Source organism: Narcine bancroftii, chromosome 7 (genome assembly GCF_036971445.1).
Source record: "Narcine bancroftii isolate sNarBan1 chromosome 7, sNarBan1.hap1, whole genome shotgun sequence".
NCBI classification, from domain to species: Eukaryota; Metazoa; Chordata; class Chondrichthyes; order Torpediniformes; family Narcinidae; genus Narcine; species Narcine bancroftii.
Window position 1 is genome coordinate 147,270,898 of NC_091475.1, and position 23,560 is coordinate 147,294,457.

General features: G+C 37.7%; 1 protein-coding gene across 1 annotated transcript in view; it reads left to right on the top strand.

Annotated features, from left to right (window-relative positions):
• Window positions 1-23,560, top strand: part of LOC138739184 (short transient receptor potential channel 6-like) — a 100,208-nt gene that overhangs the window by 38,331 nt on the left and 38,317 nt on the right. The window contains exons 3-6 of the mRNA XM_069890743.1: window positions 3,373-3,558; window positions 6,552-6,716; window positions 7,488-7,704; window positions 19,716-19,943. Of these exons, the coding sequence (XP_069746844.1) occupies window positions 3,373-3,558; window positions 6,552-6,716; window positions 7,488-7,704; window positions 19,716-19,943 (796 nt within the window). The remainder of the gene's footprint in view (window positions 1-3,372; window positions 3,559-6,551; window positions 6,717-7,487; window positions 7,705-19,715; window positions 19,944-23,560) is intronic.

Sequence of the window (23,560 nt, forward strand, 5' to 3'; positions counted from 1 at the left end):
GACAGCAGCAAGAAAAGAGAGTGTGGTAGGTGGTGTGGGTCTTTAATGATTGCTGCTGCCCTCCAATGGCTGTGTTCCCTGTAGATGTTCTCAATAGTTGAGATGGTTTTGCCTGTGATGTCCTGGGCTGTGTCCACTGCATTTTTGAGGTCTTATGCTCGGGAGTATTGGTGTTCACATACCAGACCATGATGCAGCCGGTCAGCACACTTTCCACCACACCCCTATAAAAAATTTGTGGGTCATTTGTGGGGTTGCTCATTGATACACACACAATGTTCCATGCTAGTTGCAATTTTTTAACAATTAATGTAGCACATGTGTATATTTAGTAAGACCTGGACAACAGTCAGGTACAAAGCAAAAAGTGGCACTTGATGTCTACACACTTTAGATCTATTGAAAATTAATGGGTATTTGTTGAGTGTATAAACAATGAGTATTTTTTTGTTCACTGAAGACCACTGCATCTGGGCCCACATAATATTAAAATCTACACATGTGGAATCATTTGTCATGGATTGTTCTGCAATATTCGATTACGCAGAGAATGTACTACTTTAAGTAATATGGGTCATATTGTTTGTTTGCACATAGCACAGCAGCCAGTGATGCCCCATAGCGCCAGAAACTCTTGTTTGATCCTTACCTTGGGTAATATGTGGACTTTGTACATTGCTCTTACATCATGAGAATGTTCTTTGGGTGGTCTAATTTCCTGCCATGTACCATGATGTGCTGGATGGTAGGTTGGTGTAGGTAGTGCTAGGAGAGTCAGAAGATGGGCGTGTAACAGAGAATAGGTTAGAGAGGTAGAAGTTTTGAGTGGGGTTGGTGTGATTGTTCTGAGAACTGGTCCAGACTTGAATAGCTCCCTTCTGCATCAAAAAGCAATGTGAAATTGATATGTTTATACAAATTAGCTGATCTCCTGTGTTATTGCTCATGTTTGGTCAAAATTTCAAATCAAGCTGTGATCCTGATCCAATGGAATGCTGTGGTGACTTATGCACCAGAGCTGGAAGGGCAATAAAACTTCTTGGGAATTCTGTCATTTACTCTCTTGAATTATAAAAAAAACTGTCTCGTGGGACGCCCATGAAATTTACAAACTTAATAGATGATGAAATGTACACATTAAATCCATTGCACATTCTCTGCCTGCAGTTGACATGTTTTGTAGATTAAACTTCTTATTCTGATGAGGAATGAGTGGTAAACAGTTCATTCACTTCCCATTGTATACACACTGGTAAATATTCTCATTATTAGTTTGGAAATGTTCTGCCTTTCAGTTACTTAGTAATTTTCACAAAAAAGCTGGTTCGGTCTAATGTTGTTTAACTTAAACAATGAAAGATCTTTAAAAATGTTCAATTTCCCGCTCAGGTGTAAAATTGTTCCAATATGCTTTTTGCATATGTTGGATTCTCAAATGCTCAATCTTTTGATGTTAATAGTAAATTAATTTGGCCTTTGGTGAACATTTAATTTGATTGTCTCTTTGTTGTAGTTCTGAAGTATCGAACTTCGTTTTTCAATAGTTGACTTGCTTTCATTTCATTATTTTGGTATATTTTCTAGCTTGGGAATTAAATACTTCCCTTAAGAAAATTATATGGTGAGAGAACTTTAACTGAACCCAGGTTATTGGAATTGGTTAGTGGTAACATTAAACAGTGTTGTTTAATAGAAAGCATTGAATAATAATAATTGAAATTATTTTTCTTTAAATAGAAAATTCTTCAGATATATTCACATAATATAGGAAAGTGTACATTATATAATTTGATTGACTTGGAAACATCCAATACAATACAGCAACCATTAAAATAAAGCACACCAATCAAATAATATCTGCATGGAAATACCACCACCTGCAGGTTCCAAGTCACAAATTGCTTCAGAGATAATATTGCACCTTTGTCATTTTTCTCTTGGTCAAAATACTTGAACTCCCTTCACAACTAAACTGTGGAACTGCAGTAGTTCACGGAGGTGGCTAATCATTTGCTTTCTTGAAGGCAATCTGGGACTTCTCACAATGTATGCAATGCTCACATCTTGTAAATGAATAAAGAAAATAATGTAATGTTTCCCTTGCTGTTTAACCAACAACTGCACAGGGAATAACATTAACATTTGTGTTCTGAGGATATAACATAATTTCACTGAAATTGCTTCTGATTATTATTTTTTTTGCTGATAAGTCATTCAATTCCCTACACCAGAATTTGATTTCTCTGCATGTGGCTGAGGCTGGTATAAAAGATCATCTCACTTTGATAATGGAGCTTTTTGGGTTCCTGACTCATTACCATGATCTCCCTCTGTCAACCATATAATGACTTGGGTCCTTGAAGGAAGAATGTGGAACTGCAGAAAATTTCCTGGTGGGTGAAGAAGGTCAGAGCAAAGAATTCCTATGAGGGAATTTTAAATCTTTTCTCAGACTCCAAAAGGAGCAGATAAAACCACAAAATGAATGCTGCAGACATCCTCCATCCTGCCTCTTGAGAAATTTGTCTAAAAATCTCTTCCTCTTCCTACCTGCTTTATGGTGCAACTTGATTGGTACTGATCACTCTTTCTTGGCTGCCTGCTTACCAGTAGTACTAACAGCAAGCCGTCAATTTCTGGAACAGTCTATGTGAGCAGTTGATGGACCATAGGAAGATGAAGGAGGGATTAAAAAACCCTGTTTTGGAAAATTCAGGACAGTGAATTGCAGAATTTTGGAAGTTAAGGTTATCAGAAGATTGTGGTGGGGGGGGGGGGGTTAGAACAGGAAAATGGAGTTGAAATACAGTATATAACTGGCCATGATCTTATTAGCAATTGAGCAGGCATAGGGCTAAATGGTTTTATTTTATTTCTCATGTCCTGATAATTCTATACCTGGGCCCAGTTGCTGTGTTCTACTCCATGGGAGTAAATGTGAGGGGGCGGATATGAGAGAGATTTGTTTAAAAATTCTTTGCAAAAATTAGGATTGCATTTGCCTTATTGTTAAAATATGAATGGTTTAAGGTAAGTTTTTCATGTTTAAAAAAAAAGCTGTACTTGAGGACAGAACTTTTGAAATACCAATCATAAACAATGATGAACTTACAACATTTGTTTATCCAAGGTGTTTTTTTTTTGTATTCAGTGTTTTATGAGGGGAAATTAAGTGCCCTCCCATTGACAATGCTTTGCATCAGCCAGTTCAAGGTAGGTCCTGGCAAATTGAGAGTGAACTCAGGGATTGGGTGCTGTTTAGTTTCAGAAGCAACGAAACAGGATTTGTTTTAGTAAAAGCAAATAATTATATGAGCATTATAAAGTCCAGCCTTCTAACAGTTATATTGCTTTAAATTTGTGTTTTTCCAGAATGATTACAAAAAATTATCGATGCAATGCAAAGATTTTGTTGTTGGACTTCTCGACTTGTGCCGGATTACTGAAGAAGTTGAAGCCATTTTGAATGGGACTGTGGAGCCTAATCCCAACAGTAACCAAGTATTTCGACCTAGCCTTAGTCGGCTAAAATTGGCCATTAAATGTGAGGTCAAAAAGGTAAGAGCCATTGCTTCTATTTTGTACATTGTTATTTAACTATTACATAATGGAGAGTTGCTATATTGTACCATGGTTAACTCCAAAATCCTTTAAAAAATGTGATTAATAAACATTAAAGATTAACTGTGATGTTCAAACAAGTTCAATCCATAAACCATGACTTACCACTTCTAATAAAGATGTACATGAATTTATATTAGAAAATTAAACAGAAAGCTGAATGATAAAACTATTAATGGCTGTTGGTACATTAGAGACATTATTCATAGGGATGTGTCCACCACATTCCTCCACAATATTCCATGCATCCAGGTATCATCTTGTGAACAATTAGTGGAGAGTGGATGTACACACAGTGGGTTTGATAGGGCAAAGGGTGACCAGTCAGTGATTAAGTGACCACACATTTCATGGCAAACAAATAGCGGTCAGTGGATGTTCCATGGGACATACAGTGAACAGCTGATGTTGTAAGTAGTTCATTTTGAGCAGAGGTGTTGCAGCACCACAGTGAGTGGTCAATTGATGTTGCAGTGGCACATAGTCAGTAGTGGATGCTGCAATGCCTCATCATAGGCTATCGGTATTGTAAGGGGCATACTGTTATTGGTCAAGAGATATTGTGATGAGCACACAATTAATGGCCTGCAACTGTTGCTGCTCCATTCTCTATTTTGTGGCACAAGTTAGAGGACTCTATTGAATTGGATTGGCAAGTGGGCTGCAAGAATTTCATCCATTGGCATCCACAAAATCACACCTGAATCTTATGTCAGCTAAAGAAGCTTGATTTATATATTCAGCCAGCCTTCACTTGTTCTGGACAGAATTAACTCATACTTAAGTAAAGACCTGGGCCCACTGCAATTTGCCTGCCTCCACAATTACTCCACAGCAGATGAAATCTCAGTAGCTCTCCATTCAGCCCTGAATAACCTAGACATCAACCACATGGGCATCAGGCTGCTTTTCATTGATTACACCTCAGATTTCAATACGATTATTCCCTCAGTGCTGATCAACAAGTTCCAAACCCTAGGCAACATCTCCCCCCCCCACACCCCCACCCCCGCCGCCGCAACTGGATACCACATCTCTTCCTCACTGACAATCAACAGAGGTGGACCTCAAGGATGCACGCTTAGCCCACTGCTCTACTCTCTCTACACCCATGTGTGGCTAGGTACAATTCAAATGCCATCTACAAATTTGTGGGTGGCACCATGGTAGTCAGCAGAATCATGGATGATAGTGAAGAAGTGTACAGGGGTGAGATAGATCAGGTGTTAAGTGGTGTCACAACAACAACGTTGCACTAAATGTTAGTAAAAATAAGGAATTGATTGTGGACTTCAAGAAGAGAAAATCAGGAGAACACAAGCTAGTCTTCATCAAAGGGTTAGCAGTGAAGAGGGTAAAGAACTTCAAATTCCTGGGTATCAACATCTCTGAAGATCTATCCTGGGACAATTATATCCATGCAATCATGAAGAAGGCTCACCAGTGACTACTTTGTTAGTAGTTTGAGGAGATTTGGTACTTCACCAAAGACTCTTGGACATTTCTACAGGTTTACTATGGAAAACATTCTGACTGATTGCATCACTGTCTGGTATGGAGGTGCCAATGCACAGGACAGAAAAGGACTACAAAGGGTAGTAAACTCGGCCAGCACTATCCTGGGCATTTGCCTTCACTCTGTTAAGGACATCTTTAAGAGGTGATCTTCAAAGAAACAAGTGTCTATCATTAAAGACCCTCACCACCCTGATCTTGCCCTCTTCTCATCAGGATGGAGGTACAGGAGCCTGAAGGTGAACTCCCAACAGTAGAAAGAAACAGTTTCTTCCCCTCTGCCATCAGATTTCTGAATAGATAATGAACCACAGTCACTACCTTATTTCTCTTTTGCATGATTTAAAAAAAATAGTCTATTTAAGGAAATGTAATTTATAGCAATTTTGCACCTGAAATGCACAATCCTGCTGCAGCAAAATAACATTCCTTGACACATGTTCATGACAATAGATTAGATTCTGTTTCTGTTTCTGTCCAAAATCTCAGTGTATTGGAGATCAGAAGCAGAGATATTCTCCGTTTTTTTCAACTCCCCATCATTGGCTTCTCTCAGAACCAGGGAGCACGGGATGCCCTAGGATCTGAGAGGAAAGCCTTCCACTGGATGTGGTTTTGATTCAATAGCCTGTGTTTTCCATTCTCTAGTTGTAATGGAATCTATAATGGGCCCAGGTGTCTTGGTGGTCAAAGAAGGATCAAGATGACATATCCTCGGGGATGCCTGCTCTCTTTGCATACCTTAAATTAAAAATATTAATAATAGATTCAATAGTTATGTATTGTTTGTGAATATCTGTTATTGTTATAATCACCTCATTTCATATACATTTAGTACCCCACTATTATATGCAGGAGACAGTATTAACTCTGAAGGTTCACATCATTTATTTAAGACTTTAATCACACATCTCTTGTGAGAACTCTCTTCGTATTGGTTAATTATCACTTGGTATTTTGATACACCTGAGATTTGGGATCTGAGGCAGAGGAGGTGGGTGGGACATGAGAGAATGGAGGTGCTGCTACTGATGAATGTAAAGCTATTTACCTGCATTTCTAAATGTGGTTTGGAATTCAATGGAAGTGCTAGCAGTTTTAATCATATTTTCAAAAAAATACTTTCTTTGAAGGAGTTACAGAACAATGACTCAAAGAAGTTGTTAAGTTAAATATTCTAATTGATTTTTTTTAAATCTAGGTTTTATGAAGGAAATTTTTTTTCATAATGATACCTTCTAACATATTTATGATTTTATATAATTATATCCCTCATACATATTATCAACTTTATTTTGTGATAAAGTAAGAATATTAATTAGAAGTGCATCCTATTTAAAATATTTAACATTTTTAAACTGTCATTAATTACTTTCATTTTGATTCCTAACATCAAACTGATTTTTTATTTAAAGTTTGTAGCTCATCCAAACTGTCAACAACAACTTCTCTCTATCTGGTATGAAAATCTCTCAGGACTACGTCAACAGCCAATAGCAACCAAGTTCCTGATGGTGCTTGCTGTAGCCTTTGGGTTGCCATTCCTGGCCTTGTGCTATTGGATTGCACCCTGTAGTAAGGTTAGTCATCTTTAGCTTCTCTTTCTTATCAGTGGTGGGTGGAAGCAAACCCATCTGGGTGAGGATAAAAATTCTGGATATATTTTCAGTTATATATAATATACAGTTTATATGGGTTGGTACAGCATTGTGGGCCAAAGGGCCTTTACTGTTCTGCTCTGTTCTGTTCTAGAGAATGGTCCATTCTGGATAAATAACAAATGTGCTAGTCACCTGAATGATGTGTTGCTGATGGCTCCAGTTGACTTGCCTGGATAGTGCACAAACCATTTTTAAAAAATAATCATACCTGGGTAGATAATGATTCAATTCCGTGCACTAGACATTCTCAACCTTTATTTAATTATATCTCCCCCAGGACTCTGCTCGAAATTTATGGGCCCCTTTCCTCGTGAAGCTGTCAAGTTTTGGTGTTCCATATTTCTCTTCGTAAGACTACATAAAAAGCATAAAATACATTTATGCTATGTGAGGTGTAAAGCAAACAAGGCGTTTACTTAAATGTGGTGCCATATAATTGATAGCAATATATGTACCTGTAATGCTGTGGAAAAACCACAAATGTTGTGACATGCTCATGACAATAAATTTGGATTCTGATCCTCTCGAGTATTGACTTCCTGTCTGTTGCTTTACAATCACAAATGCCTTATCAATTTTCTTAGAATCTCAGGATCTGTTTAATTGCCATCTTCTGGGTTTTCTTTTATAGTTCGTATTCTTTTACTTGTAAGTTTTAAATAAACTCTAAATATTTCTGCTGTGTTGTAGCTGGGGAAGATTTTGCGAGCACCATTTATGAAATTTGTAGCCCATGGAGTTTCATTCACTGTTTTCCTTGGCTTGCTGATTATGAATGCAGCTGACCGGTTTGAAGGCCCTAAACTCCTGCCAAATGAGTCAACTCCCGATCACCCGAGTCAGCTGTTCAGAATGAAAACAACAGGCTTCACATGGATGGAACTGCTCATTGTTTCCTGGGTAATAGGTAGGATTTTTAAAAAATATTTATATTATATCAGAAGTTTATTTTCCTTATCTGTTTTACCATTCTTAAAACCCAGAGGGGTCTTAGGCCACAATAGATTTGATGTATCATCCGACTTGATGTCCAGTCAAAGTACCTGTATAATAGTGGCAAGGCTGTTAAATTGCTGGAATATTAATCCAGATACCCGAACAAATATTGGCGAGGCAGAATTCAAAATCTGCAATAATGTATGTTGAATTTAAATTCAGTTAATAACCTCAACTATATTTTATACAGGCTACAGAAGTACCAAAATCATTAAAAACACATCTAAAGTTCCCTCATGAGACTCCAGGCCCATCAATGTGGTTCGCTCTGAAATGGTATATCAAAACATTTATTTTAAGGACAACCAGGAAATTAATGTTGGGGCTTGCCAATAATACCAGAACTTAAAAAAAAAATGTTTAACCACATAACTAATAGCAGTTCTAATGTGATCATGTTTAATGTGACATTTGGAAAGGAGAAACTATAATCTTTGATGTAGGTAAGATTGATTTCCCACAGATCCTTTATCATTTTAAATTAAAATCAAAGTTAATTTATGAATAAAGTGATAAAGGATCTGTGGGAGATATTCAAGATTAAATTTATTGCTGTACACAACCAGTTTATCTCTAAAAACGATGAGAAAAGGAATAGCCAATGGAAGCGAGAAGCAGTAAGAAATATAAAGTAAATGGAAAAACTTGCACAGTTCCTGTCTATGAGAGAGATGCTTCCTGATAGTTTAAAATAGAAATATGCAAGCGACATTAAATGATAAGCAATTTTTTTTAATGACATTGAGATTAAAAGGGGATAGTCAAAACCAATGTTCATTCAAAACTAAAAATAGTAAAATTACACTGGACAAGAAAATCACACTGGACTGCTTCCTGGAAAAAAAGGGGATTATGATAGGCAACTTAAGGCTGAACACAAAGATTTGCTGTATCATGTAGGAAGTTGGAGAAACATTACATTAACTTGTATTGAATGTAGGATTTTTAATCTTTTGTGATTGTTCAACTGACCTAAAAATGTTTTGCTGGTGATTTTCATTTGTACTCAGCATCTGCTGCCTCTCATGTCAGTTGCTATGATACCACTTTTCCATGGTCACAATGTCCTGGTGAAACCTTTCATTATGTTTGTCACTGACTGCACCAAGATCAGTGGCGAAGAAGTCCAAGTGCGAATGCAGAAAATTAATTTCCAATAACATGTTGCATTTCATGGTTTTGTATTCTTGAAGTAGATTTAAAATATGACAAAAAAAATCACAAAAATAGATTATTCTTTAAAAGAAAACAGAATGCGATAGGAATTTTTTAAGGTGATTTTTATGTTCATCAGCCCAAAGTTCATAAAATACATTCAAAAGTGTTCAGGAAGCAAAACCTTTGTTGACCTGTGTTAATGAAAGCAAGGAAAGATGTATAGATTAAATCAACTGTAGTGGAAGAAGATGATGCATTAGACGTCCAAAGAATCAAGGATAAAGTTGCATCAAATTTAGTGTAAATAAAGGAATAAAAAGTGACAATAATGAGCAAGAAATCCCTAAGCTCAATTCCATTTTTGGCTTCTAAAGGTGGTAGGTAAATCATAACAGATAAATTATCAATAATCTAACCACATTCTTCCAGTTGGTGCTAAAAGGGAATGAGATTTGAAAGCTTCCAACAGCAAAATTATCCAGTAGAAGAACTTGTCCTGACACTCCACCAGAACAGAAATTTCCACTCAGTCAATTCGTCATGGGGTGGCACTGTGGCACAGCAGGTAGCACGACTCAAAGTGACCTGGGTTCATTTCTGACCACTGGTGTAGTCTGCATGAAGCATACACTTTCTTCCTGTGACCACATGGATTTCCTCACACATTCCAAAGATATGCTGGCTACTGGGTGAATTGACCAAATTACCTATTTTATGTGTGTGAATGTGTGAGTGGATTGTGTATGAGTGGTGGGTTGTTGGAGGTCGAGTTGGAGGGGACGATAGAAATGTGGATGCTGGTGTTATTGGGTGAATGAGAGGATAGGTTACAGGCAAATAAATGTTAAAATGGATTGTTCTTTAAAACTGGCATGGACTCTATGGACCAAATGGCCTCCAATATTGTGGAAAATGTGAGATATGAGGCTTGGCTCTGAATGATATCAGATGTAATTACACTAAATTTGTTCAGGGAAAGTTGAAGCTGGCTTTCCAATGCATAATTGAGGGAGTGTGGCACAATTAAAGATGCGGCCTATTGAACTGAAGTCCCGCTTTTGAGTATCTGAAACTAATATTAATGTCGCATTTCAGGGAAAAGCAATGGAGTTATCCCTGATACCTCACCAACATTTGTTCTTTAAACAACATTTCTACTTCCAGATTTTTGTACATCATCATTTTGCTGACTGAGGGAGCTTGCTGTGTGCAACAATCTTCCATTGAAAATCACATCATTTGCTATAATACAGTTTGGAATGTTCTAGAAGGGGTGAAAAAGATACATCATAAATGTAAATCTGGATGGAGCTAGTTTGGTGATGTTAGCTGGGTGGACTTTACCAGCAAGTATATATATACAATACAGTTTGATTTGTTTTGAGTTCCTTAATTTTGGATGGCTTAGCAGTAAGAATGATGCAGTTGGCTTCAATGTCTTCAGGAAAAGGAAATCTAAAGACATCACTGAAACTGAAAATTCCTGCAGAGGGACCCTGATCCACAACGCCAGGCAATTTATGTAGCTCCATCATTTGTTGCAATATCTTGCATATAAATACTGTAATACAATTTAGAGATGAAATGGAAGGAGGAGCCACCATCTGTTTAACCAAGGCAGAAGTCCGCTAAATGGCTATTGCACTATGGCTCCCTCTGCATATTTATTACTATTATGGAGTGAAACATTGAGAATATAATGGCCAACAATGACAATACATGTTTGGTATAAGTAACCAAAACATGATTTTCTGCATCTTTAAAAAAAACATGAGGAGAATAGGACACAGAGAAATGGATAAAATCTTCAACATCAAAAAAAAAACTACTTCGTCCAATAAACAATCTGCTGCAGGAATTCAGCGACTGATGAAGGATTCTTACCAGAAACATTGACCATTCTTTTTCTCCCATTTGATCTGCTGAGTTCCTCTCGCATTTTTTTTTGCTCCAGGTACTAGCTTCTGCTTTCTTTCGTGTGTCTCCTGCTTCTCTATTTAATGGCCAGTAAGGCTAAACATATGAAATTTTTAGTTTTGATAAAATGTTGGGCAACCAAAAGATAAGCACATTAAATTGCAGCACACCTCAGCGTGTCCTTCTGTTGAAGTCCTGTTAGTGGCAGTGCTATGCTATTAGAGATATTGTTCTCGGAATAATCTTGACAGAACGTAATATTATTTCAGCTGTGTATGAAGCTCATGAATTGTTAAGAATTGACTTGAATTTACAAAACATGAAGCTCAATTAATATGAAATGTAGAGTTTCTAGAGTATTCTAAAGAACCTTGGAGATTTGCTGCATATGTACACATTTAATTACATTTTTTTAAAATTCAGGTAAGGCGTATCTATTATTATCAAGGCTACTTTCTTAGACATTGCTGAGCATTAGCTAACAGATTTTGATGAACAATAGATTGTGTTAGTTTTTTTTCACAAATGTCTGGATTTTCTGTTGCAGATCATTTTCATGGTTAAACTGGAGATTAATTACTTTAAATATCTCTTGATGTCTATCTAATGGAAATTAGGACATATTGGAACATATTATGTGATAAACATTAAGAAACAGCCTTTAAATGGCCATACCTATCTGAAGATGCAATAAAAGATTGTAGACAGGATAAATTTATGAATTTTTAGCTTTAAGTGTAATTTTATACAACATTTGGAAGTCAATGTAACAAACAAAACTATAAAAACTGCAGGACATGGCAAGTGAACACAGTACAGCAGAGAAAACAAATGTGAAAACTGTTTGTAGTCTGAGAGACCTCATTACAAAAATGCATCTGAAAGATCAATTCACTGTGACAATTTATATTAAACCTAATTCAGTGGAGTCAGATTCTGAACATATTGTCACCTTTAATTTCCAACAGTATAAATGATCAATTGGTGTTGAGGAATCGAGGTAAGAGCTCACAGAGCAAGTGAAAAATAATTAACCAGACTTTGTTCAGTTCCATAGGTCAGAATTACCCACTGAAGAACTCACCTATGAGGGGTGATGACTGACATTTCCCTTTGGAATTACTTACTTGAGTCACCTTGATTCAGCCTATTACATTCATTATATAGAGTGGCCAAAGCCTCATTTATTAATCAGATTATTGTATCTTCAAGTCTTACTCGGGTAACTAAGTCACATGCAACTGCAAGTATCAATTTTGCTCCCTTGGAACCAAAGTTCAATGAGATACAATGGCTATGAACTTAGGCTGTCTTTGGTGCTATGAAAACCACTTGCTTCATGTTTTATTTGTTTTTGTGTGGATATTATGGACAATTCTTGCTACTTGGCAGATCAGGATGGTGTGGTGATGGATGTACATATGCCAGAGAAACACAACATAGAACATTGTAACACAACGGAGGCCCTTCAGCCCTTGATCTGGTGCCAACCTATCTATTCCTACCAAAAAACTAAACCATTCCTACCTCATAACCCTCTTTTTTTTTACATTCAAGTGCCTGTCTAAGAGTCTCTCAATTGCCCCTAATGTTTCAGCTTTCACAACTAACCTTTTTGGTGGGGGGGGGGGGGTGGAAACATCCCTGATGTCTCCCCTAAACCATTCTCCCTTCACTTTGTACAGATATCCTCTGGTGTTTGCTTCTCCTGCCTTGGGAAAAAGGCACTGGCTGTCTAAACATGGAAAATGAGGATCAAATTAAGAAGTGCCCTTTGCTTTCAATATCTTGCAATATTTGATTCCCATTGCTCTAAACTTTTCTACCTCAGGGGTTTAATTGGCATAAGCTTTACATTTTTAGACCTGGTTCTAACTCTAGTTAATTCAAACTATGGCAGTCAGAATAGGTGATTGTCTGCCATTTGTCTGATGGCTTGTCCACAGGTATTGAAATGTTTACATTCTGGGAAATATGAGTTTCAGTTTAACTTCATGAACCATGGTCCACTTGAGGCAGATCTGCCAATACACAATCATGTATACAAAACAATGTTCATCTGAAAGCTGCTTATCGAGTGCTCACCTAAACTATATAGAACAGAAATGGAGGAGTGTTCTTTTATGTATCTGATCTCTATTCTATCCATACCACCCCCCACTACCCCCCCCACCACCCCCCCCCCACACACACACACACTCTCTCCATTGCAACTGCACTCCACCCCTGAGTGGCTGCAGGCTAATTATGTCTGGAAACTAATTCAACTGAAGTTCAATTTGTAACAGTGTTAAGAAATTGGGTTGTGATTATGGCTTAAAATTTGCAGTGGAAAGTAAGGAAATGCCAAGGCAGCTGAGTGAACATTGAGAAATACCAAGATCTTTTTGTTCCATGGACTTGATCCTGTAATTATGGGAATTTTAGCCCTTATATAATCTTGGAATAATTTCTGTCACCTGCAGTACTTTAAAACCCAAGCCTGGTGTCACCCAACTACAACTTTCCGATTTACCTTATCTTTTCTGCCTTGAATTTATTGATGTTCAGATCATGAGATGTAGAATATGCATAGTGCCAGCCAGCTTTGTACCTCTGTCTGACCTTTTGCTTCATTTGCATTTCACAGAATTAAGAAATTGCCCCTTTAGTTTTTTCAGAATCAGGAGTAATAATCAATGAAAAGCAGCAAAAGTTTTGCGGAAAGAAAGGTCATATAAGTAATAATATTTTCAGAAGATTATGCATAGAACATAGAACTCTACAGCAGGATACAGGCCCTTCGATCTACAATGTTATGCCGACCCACATATACCTACCAAAAAAATCAAAACCCTCCCTACTTCATGAGGCTCTAATTTCATCCATTTGCTTATCTAAGAGTCTTTTAAAGCCTCTATTGTTCCAGCTTCCACCACCACCCCTGGCAATGCATTCCCACTACCCACAACTCCGTTTAAAAAAAAATTACCTAAACTTTCCTCTTTTCACTTTGTACAGATATCTTCTAGTATTTGCTAATCCCACCTGGGAAAAAGATGCTTACTGTCTATATTAGCTATGTCTCTCATAATCTTGTAGACCTCTATTAGGTCACCTTTCATCCTTCTTTGGCCCAACTGGAAAATGACTTAGTTCTGCTAACTTTGCCTTATAAGATATATTTTCCAATCCAGGCAACATCCTGGTAAATCTCCTTTACACCCACTCCATAGCTTCCACATTTTCTATAATGAGGTGATGAGAATTGAACCCCAATATTTTATGTGGTCTCACCAGAGATTTATAGAGCTGCAACATTATCTCACGACTCCTGAACTCAATCCCTCAAATAATGAAGCTCTGAATACCATAGGCCTTCTTAAATATCCTATCAATCTGCATGGTGACATTAAAAAATCTATGGATTTGAACCCTAAGGTTCTTCTGTTCATCCATACAGTTAAGTATCCTACCATTAGCTGTGTATCTGCCTTCACGTTTGATCTGCCAAAATGCATAATCTCACACTAATCTGGATTGAACTCCATCTGCCACTTTTCTGCCCAAAGCTGCATCCTGTTGTAACCTATGACTGTCTTCCACAATGCCTTCAACCTTCACAAATGTACTGACCCATTCCTCTATTTCTTTGTCCAGGTCATTTATAACAATCACTAAGAGCAGGGGTCCCAGTAAAGGTCCCTGTTGAACTTATGGGAAAACAGATAATGCTCATAAAAACTCATCATCTGTGGAAAGAGAAACAGGGTTGATGTTTTGAAGACCCTTCAACAGAATTTTATGTATTCGTCGTAAATTTAATACACCTCCCCTCACAGGACAAACACGTCTCAGTAGGTACATGGGATTGGAAAAAAGGAAGTAATGGAAAGTTTAGAATGGAAAAATCCAAACTACAATCAGGAAAGTATTTAGCTGTTTTAAAATCTGGATGATAACCAGTAAATTTCAGGACATCAGATATAATTTTTTTTTATTGAACAGGGTATTTCAATCCAAATAAGGTCAACTGATTATAGAGGGGAAAAATTGAATAGAATCAAGTCAGGAATCAATAGTCTAATAATCATCAAAAGCATTAGATCACTCCTTAAACATTTCAAGATCAATATGATAGAGTTATTAATGACAAACTTGTCTTGTTAAACCAGTTTGCATAAGCCAGACTGAATTATATTAATATTTGTATAATCATACCTTATGATTCACAGAATTTATTGAGGAAATTAATCTTTCTGTAACAATTATTAAGATAAATTGGACAATAAAATTACTAATTACAAAAAAATAATTTGTAAACTTTAGATGCATGATAAGAGTCATTTACGCATCAGCTTTAGAAATAATCAGTAGACCAATATTTGGAAATGATTAATAGATAAATATTTGGCTAAATAAATGACAGATCGGAAAGCTTATGAAGCTGTATCACAGTATTTCAATGAAAATTTGTTAATGGAGCTGACAAATACTGGTCTACAAAAATCGTATTGAATTAGGGGTTGGGTGTTGGTGTCTGATTATTGATGATAAAACCAAAATTGTATAAATATATCAGCCTTTTAAACAGGCTGATGGTGTTAAATGTCCTTAATCGACTGGGTTTCTCTTTCATTTACTTTTGAAATCCTCTCACTTAACGAAATGACTTTCTGTTGCATTGTCAAAGCTCAAGGAAACTTGAACATTTAAATGCACACTTAAAATTTGTGTTAAATATTTGGTATAGCCAAACTATTTTGACATTTCCCTCCAGTTGTTAGAGATGTACTCTTGGGCTTGTAGATAATTGGCTTGATATTTCCAGATAAAGATTTATTAAATCCAGTATATTAGGTTCAATAGTGAAAACTATTGAAAAGTAAAGATGGAATTAAACCAGTGACCAAGCAAGCAAGTTTATTTCTTTGGTGTGTTTCAGCTACATTTCTTTAATGATCTTATTTAGCAAGGCTGCTTTGGGCCAATGTAAGTAAATTTAGAGAGCATTTTAAAATCAACAGGACTTCAATAGAGAAGGTTGCATGATGGAATAGAAGATATGAGGCCTTATTTGTGTGTGTGTGTGTGTGTGTGTTATCCAGGCTTGTGATGAGGGGAAAAGTAAGCCAGATAAGTCAAAGTGTGAGATGAAAGTTTAGACCATTTATTTGTTTTAGTTGCAGAATTCAAAAAAATCAAATTCTAAACTGCAAAATACTTGTAGATCTGTGAATGCAATTCAAAAATCCTCTTCCTCACCAGTGACTTCTTTACTTCTCTTCAACTAGTTGCTGTCAGGAAGGGTGATTGAATGTTGTATTGTCCACCACAATAACATGTATTCTGTAATGCAGGTGAGCTAATTCTCAATCAGACCCTCAGTGAATGTTTCGCAATAGTTGGTAGTGCATGCTTCATCTCCTTTGTCAATATGTGTTATGCTGATAACCAACATTCCAAGTTAAGACCCTCCCTTAGTCTCCTCTTCACTCTTTGCTAAAGATCATTTGGGGGGGCGAGGGGGGGGTCTCTTCCTACCATGAAGGACATCTACAAAACTAGATTCAGGCAAAAGGGAATAAACATTGTGAAGGACTCCAGACACCCCTCAAGTAAACTCTTCTCCCTTCTGCCATCTAGTAGGAGATACAGCAGCACTCGGGCCCTTGCGTCCAGATTGGGCAACAGCATTTATTCCCCTCCCAAGCCATCAGACTCCTTAACTCCCAGAAATTTGGGGTTAGTGTACCATTGTCTTTTACTGTATAAGTCTTAGCATTTTAATGTGTTTAATGTATTCTAACTTAAGCTTATGTAAATTTACTCCATGGTCCTAGTGAAACGCTATCTCGTCTTTACTGTACAAGCATGGTATCAACGATAAATAAAGGTGACTTGACTTGATAGTCAGACAAAATCACTGCCAGTAGCTCTGGACTCCCTGTGCTTTCATGAAGTAGAGGTCAAAAGCATGGAGATTTTACAGAGAATTTCATGGGTTTGTCCAATTTTTGAAATCACTTTTGCACACATAGGCTTCCCTGAAACCCTGTTTAGATTTCATTCTGGGGCCATGGCAATGTTGACAAATGAAGAGATGGTTTTGCTTTGGGTGCCCAAAATATTTTAATTATTTAAAATTGAAAAAGTGAAATTGTGCAACATTACCTTCAGAAAGGATCATAGTTTCACAGCATGTAGGCAACCCCTTTGGACCAAATTAGCCATGCTGGCCACATTGTCAACCTGATAAGCCTTTTTACCTACATTTAGTCACATTCCTCTAAATCTTTTTCTGTCCACATACTTGTCTAAATATCTTTTAAACATTACAATTTTCCCTGCATTGACAGCTCATTTGAAAAAGGTGCCCCTCAGGTCCCTTTTAAATCTTTCCCCTCTCACCTTAACTCTGTGGCCTTTAGTTTTAGGTTCCCATACCCTGGGGAAAAGATCAATGAGTACTTGTCTTATGTGTGTCCCTCATGATTTTATAAATGTCCATTAGAGTCACCCTCAGTGCACTCTAGGTTTTAACAAAAAAGTTCCAACAAATCTTTCAAAGCAAGTGCCTTCTGGAGTTGGAGGATGACATGCCTATTCTCAGCTTTATTTTCACATGAAGGTAAGGATATTAATTTAACATGTCATTGGAGCAGTCCGTTGTCCCTGCAGGCTTCCAGACAGCCACTATTATCCTGGTTCCAAAAAGGCCAACGGTAACAAGCCTCAATGACTAAAGCCCAGTGGCTCTGACCTCCACCATTATGAAAAGCTTCGAACATCTGGTGAAGAAACTCATCAAATCGCATTTCCAAGAGACACTAGACCCATTTCAATTTGCCTACAGATGGAACCATTCCACTGATGATGCAACAGCCTTGTCCATCAACTCCATCCTCTCCCATCTGGAGAACAACGCCTTGCATGCCAAGATGTGGAATATTGCCTTCAGCTAGGTGTTTAATATGATGATACCCCAGAGGCTGATGGAGAAGCTGTCCTCGCTGAGACTTAACACCCTTCTCTGTAACTGTATTCTGGACTTCCTATTGGAAAGACTACAGTCAGTCTGGGTTGGCAGCAGAATATCGATCATCTTCACGCTGAGCATTGGCGCACTGCATTGTGCTCAGCCCACTCTTGTTTATGCTATTGACCCATGACTGCAAAACCAGATCCAGCTCCAAAAGAACCATCAAGTTTGAAAATTGTGCAACAGCATTTGGCCTCACCAGCGACAATGATGAGTCAGACTACCGAGATGTGATGGAAAAATCTCATCAAATGGTGCAAGATTACCAACCCGAATCTCAACATGGACAAGACAAAGGAGATGATTGTGGACTTCAGGAGGACCAGGGTTGACCATCCTCCATTACACATTAATAACTCAGTAGTGAAGAGATTAAAGAGCACCAATTTTCTCAGAGTCCACTTAAGAAGAGATCTATTCCAGATGCAAAACTTCTCACCTGTCAAGAATGCACCACAACAACCACTGAGAAGACTGACATGGGCAAGGGTACAGCCATTGTCCTATCATCTTTCTATTGAGAGGGTCCTGACCAGCTGCATCACAGTGTGGTATGATTGCTGTAGAGCAGGGATGGCCAACCTATGGTACATGCGCCAAAAGTGGCGCAATGGATAATTAGGAGTGCCGCATTGCACCCCAGTGATAATAATAAAAAAAAATAAGCCTACTCATGCAAGAATTTTAACCCAAAACCAATTTGTAGAAAAAAAAATCTATTAACAGGAATTAAAGCAGCTTAGAGCCTGAATTGGGTTTTATTGTGAATAAGTTAAAATTTAGCAATTATTTTTTAGCTATTTTATTATTTCATGCACATCTTTAGGCGAATGTTATCTTCTTTCACATTAATCTGTTAACAATTTTTAAGAATTTTTGTTGTGCAGTTGTTCCACAAAACAATACTTGTTTGATCCTGAGGCCTACAAGTGTCTGCGCCACATGTTTTTGGCAGTCAATTTACAAATGACAGTCATGCACCATGGAGTTGTCCTCTGTTCATCCTTTGTGAATATTTTCAGTTTTGTACTTTTTTGAAAATTAAGCCTTGTTTTTACATTTAGTTCCCGATCACAGTGCAAATGAAAATGAGCAAAACAAAAGCAGAAAGTGATAGTAAGTGTGAATTCAATGAACAGTGGGAGAATGAGTTCATATTTATAGTGGGTCTGTCAGAAAAAACTGTTGTTCATTGATGGTGAAAACACTGTCTCACATAATAGAAGACATGATCTTAATAGACCCTATAAAACACAACATTAGACCAAAATAGAAGGAAAACTGAAGCTAGTGCTTGGGTCTGAGTTACAGAAGGAATGTGTTTAAGAAAAAGCAAGAAATCAAAAGAAGACAAAATATATTTGATAAAAGAAGTTTATTACACACGTCTATATTAACATATATTTACAAGAATTGAATGGAGGTACAAGAGTTTTATGGTGCATCTAAACTCTTGCGTAGAAAAAAATTGACACAAGGAATTTAAAAGGTCGGCCACCCCTGCTCTCGAGGATGTTCAGTAGGAAATGCCACTCATATTCTATCAAATAACTTTATGTCATTGGTCAATTTTAGTGTTTTTATATAATTTGATTTAGGAACTTTAGCAATCTAAATATGGATGGAGCATTCTCAAAATTAAATAATCCAGAAATATGATGTGAAATGATATCAATTTCAGGTTAGCTTGCATTCACATATGACCTAATATAATCGATGAAACAAATGAATGTTGTTCAAGTCCATCATTCTATATATCCATTATTTGTTGTAAGCATATATTTTGTAACATGTTAATTAATTGTTTTTTTCCTCTCTTCTCACAGGGATGATCTGGTCAGAATGTAAAACAATGTGGTCCCAAGGCCCAGGAGAATATTTACTGGAATTATGGAATTTATTAGACTTTGGAATGCTAGCCATCTTTGCTGCATCCTTCATAGCGAGATTTATGGCATTTTGGCATGCTTCCAAAGCACAGAGCTTTGTCGATGAAAAAATAAAAAAGAATTCAACTATGACTCTTCCAACAGAAATAGAGTACTACACTTTTGGTCAGTCTGATGCCTTTTCCTGTCTTAGTTTGTTATGTACATTAATTTACTCACTAGCATTATAAACCAAATATTTCACTTATTTATTGTTTAATTGAATCCTTTTAATTGTAGAATAAAATTGCTTTAAGAATAGAACTTGTTATTTAAAATTTCCTGGTACATAGATATTATAATTTATTAAAATTCAATATTATGATTGCAGTGTGGAAGCACAAAATCATTTTCTAAACTCAATATTAAAATTTCAGTATGGGCAATCAGGAACTGACATGCAATATTAATTGTGATTCATATATCAGAAAATTTTGGGCATGTCATTGTCGACCTATTTCCATAATTTCAGCCTTTATTTGCATACTAATTCCATTAAGTACTAAATTAGAGCGGTAAACCATTCTTAAGAATGTATGATGAGCATTCTGATGTGATCATGTAAAATATTGATATGAACTTTTTTCACTTGTATGGAATCAAAGATGGTTCATATGCAGATACAGATTAATTTAAGACTGAGTGGAATGGTACTTATGCTCAGTGAAGCCAAAGGAGCTTGATGACAGTAACGTCTGCATTTAGATTTAAGATTTTTTGTCAGAGTACATACGTGACATCAGATTCAACCCTGAGATTCCTTTTCCTGCAGGAATGTAGAATTACCATTAATTGGTATGCAAAAAATAAACTGTACACAGCGTAAATGTGTAAACAAATAAAAATTCTGTAAACAGGTAATGAATGCAAACAAACTGACTGTGTCATACAGAGAGAACAAACAAAATTAATAAAGTGCACAAATAAGAATTCTTAAATGGGTCTCTGATTGAGTTTGTTCTTGAGGATTCTGATGGGCGGCTGTTCCTGAACCTGGTGGTGCGAGTCTTGTGGCACCTAAACCTATTTCCTGATGGCAACAGTGAGGACAGAGCAAGTGCTAGGTGGTGTGGGTCTTTGAAGATTGCTGGAGAATGCATCCGAGGAAAGAATTCAATTATGACTTTTCCAACAGAAATGGAGTACTACACTTTTGGTCAGGTTGATGCCTTTTCCTGTCAGAATACTTGGCTGAGTATTAAAAATCTGTGCTGACCAACTTTCCTGGACCCAACACCCTAATGGCATCTTGAAGAAAGCATATCAGCACCTCTACTTCCTTAGGAGTTTGCGCAGGCTTGGTATGACACTGTGGCCACTGGAACAGCAGTTGACATGATGATATAACCACACAAGGTGTTTCTAGAATGAATCAAATGGATTTACTCTACATCACCCGCGCAATATTTTAAAAGCCAGAATCACACACTTGAAATGCGCTGATGTCATCACGCACTGACATCACATGGAAGGTTTGATGTCTCCCGGGAGTTGTAGTGGCACCATAGTGCCACTACATGGCCCCATTCCCCACCCCCCCCACACCCCCAGAACCAACAAAAGGGTTTGTCTGTCTTTTATGTTGTTAACCTCTGTGATGGAATGCTGCAGTGGGAAAGAGTTGTCCACATAAGCTGGTTTAAGCCTGTCAATAGTGAAAGACTGTGGCTTCCCTTCATTGTCCAAAATACAGATTGACCTAATTTGACTGAGTATCCTATAAGGTCTTTTGTAGGGTGTCTGTAAAGGATGACCAAGTGTTCCCCTTCTGGATGAAGACATATTCACAGTTTTTGAGGTCTTCAGGCTCAAAAGAAGACTGTTCACCATGTGATGATGGTGGTATAAGGGGCAATTTTCCTACAGTCTCCCTTGGCCTGCTCAGCAATTTCTTAGGATCATCGCTGAAGTTGGAATGGAAGGAGAGAAACTCCCCTGGAACCCCCAATGGTGCACCATACAAGAGCTCCACACCTTGGAGGTCTTCTTCATTTGGATTTGTTCTAATGCCCAGTAATACTCAAGGTAGCTCATCAGCCCAGTTCGGGCCCTCTAACCGAGCCATCAAGACTGACCTGAGATGTCGATGAAATCTTTCCATCATTCCATTGCCCTGGGGATGATAGGCATTCGCATGATGAATTGTTGCACCGAGCAAGTGAGATAAGGCCGTCCACAATGAGGAAGTAAATTGTGGTCCTCTATCCAAAGTAGCATGCACCAAGAAACTATAATGAGACTCCCAGGAACTGAGGAATGGCCGAGCACAAGTGTCTGTCGTAGCCACCGTGTAAACCTATCTAATACTGTAAAAAAGATAACAGTATCCTCTTAAAACAGAAAACGGATCAACAATTTCAATGTGGACATGAGTAAAACACTGAGTAACTGTCAGGAAGAACTGCATTGATGCCTTAGTGCTGCTGAACTTTTACTTTTAGGCAGGCAATGCAGGACCTCGCCATTTGTGCAATGTATTTTTTAAGACCGTGCCACACGAGCCTGTCCGAAACCTTACGAATGATCAATCTAATCGATGGACGTGAGAGACCAGGCACAGAGTAAAATACTCAGCATTTACATGATGCAGGAATTACTGGACATGGATGTTGTGTTGACATGTCACAGAGGAGTAGTTTGCCACAAACTCCAAACTGGACATCTTTCAATTGTAGGTTTGTGATTCCAGTCCGATAAGCTTTCATCCCATGGTCATGTTCTTGGGCTGTAGCAAAAGGTGCATAGTCAATACCTTGATCTACAGATGAAACCTTGAGTGGGACAGTGCATCAGCTAAGAAATATGTAGTATATTTGTGGAGAATTCTGAAATGAATGATAATCACCGTTATTGTCGAGCTGACCAGGGCTCAGCGACCTTGGAAAATGCAAATATTAAGGGGTTGTGGTCAGTGTACATAATAAAATCTCTGCTCTCCAAAAAATAATGGAAAGTTTGAATAGACAAGTAAATGACCAAAAGCTCCTTATCAAAAGCACTGTATTTCTTCTCTGCTTCACGAAGATGACGAGTGAAGAATGCTAACGGTTTTCATTACCCATTGACATATTGATGAAGTGCAACCCCTACAGCCATATCAGAAGCATTTGTAGAAAGGGCAGTGGCTTCACAACAAAGGCTGCAGAATCCATAATTGTCCAAAAATATGTTTTTTTCCTCAACAAGGTCACCAATTGTGGACACTGTAATTGCAGTGGTCATGATGAAATAACCACACAAGGTGTTTCTAGAGTGCATCAAATGGATTTACTCTACTTCACCTATAAAGCCAAAATCATGTGCTCGACACATGCTGATGTCATCACGCACTGATGTCACATGGCCGGTTCGATGCTTCCTGGGAATTGTAGTGCTATCATAGTCCTGCTACAACACCAGAAAGCCTGGGAAATTTCTACCTCGGTGTGGTGGGAAGTGTGCTGACCAGCCACATCACAATCTGGTATGTAGACACCAATACCCCCAAGTGAAAAGTCCACCAAAAGGTATTGGACATCACAAGCAAAAACCTCTACAGGGAACATGCATCAGAGACCAACAGCAATCATCAAGGATCTACACCACCCAGCACACATTCTGTTCTCGCTCCTGCCATCAGAAAAGAGGTATAGATGCAACAAGACTTGCACCACTAGGTTTAAGAACAGCAGTTGCCCCTCCACCATCAGACTCCTCAACAATAATCATGGACTAATTTAAGGACTCTTACTTGTGCATTTATT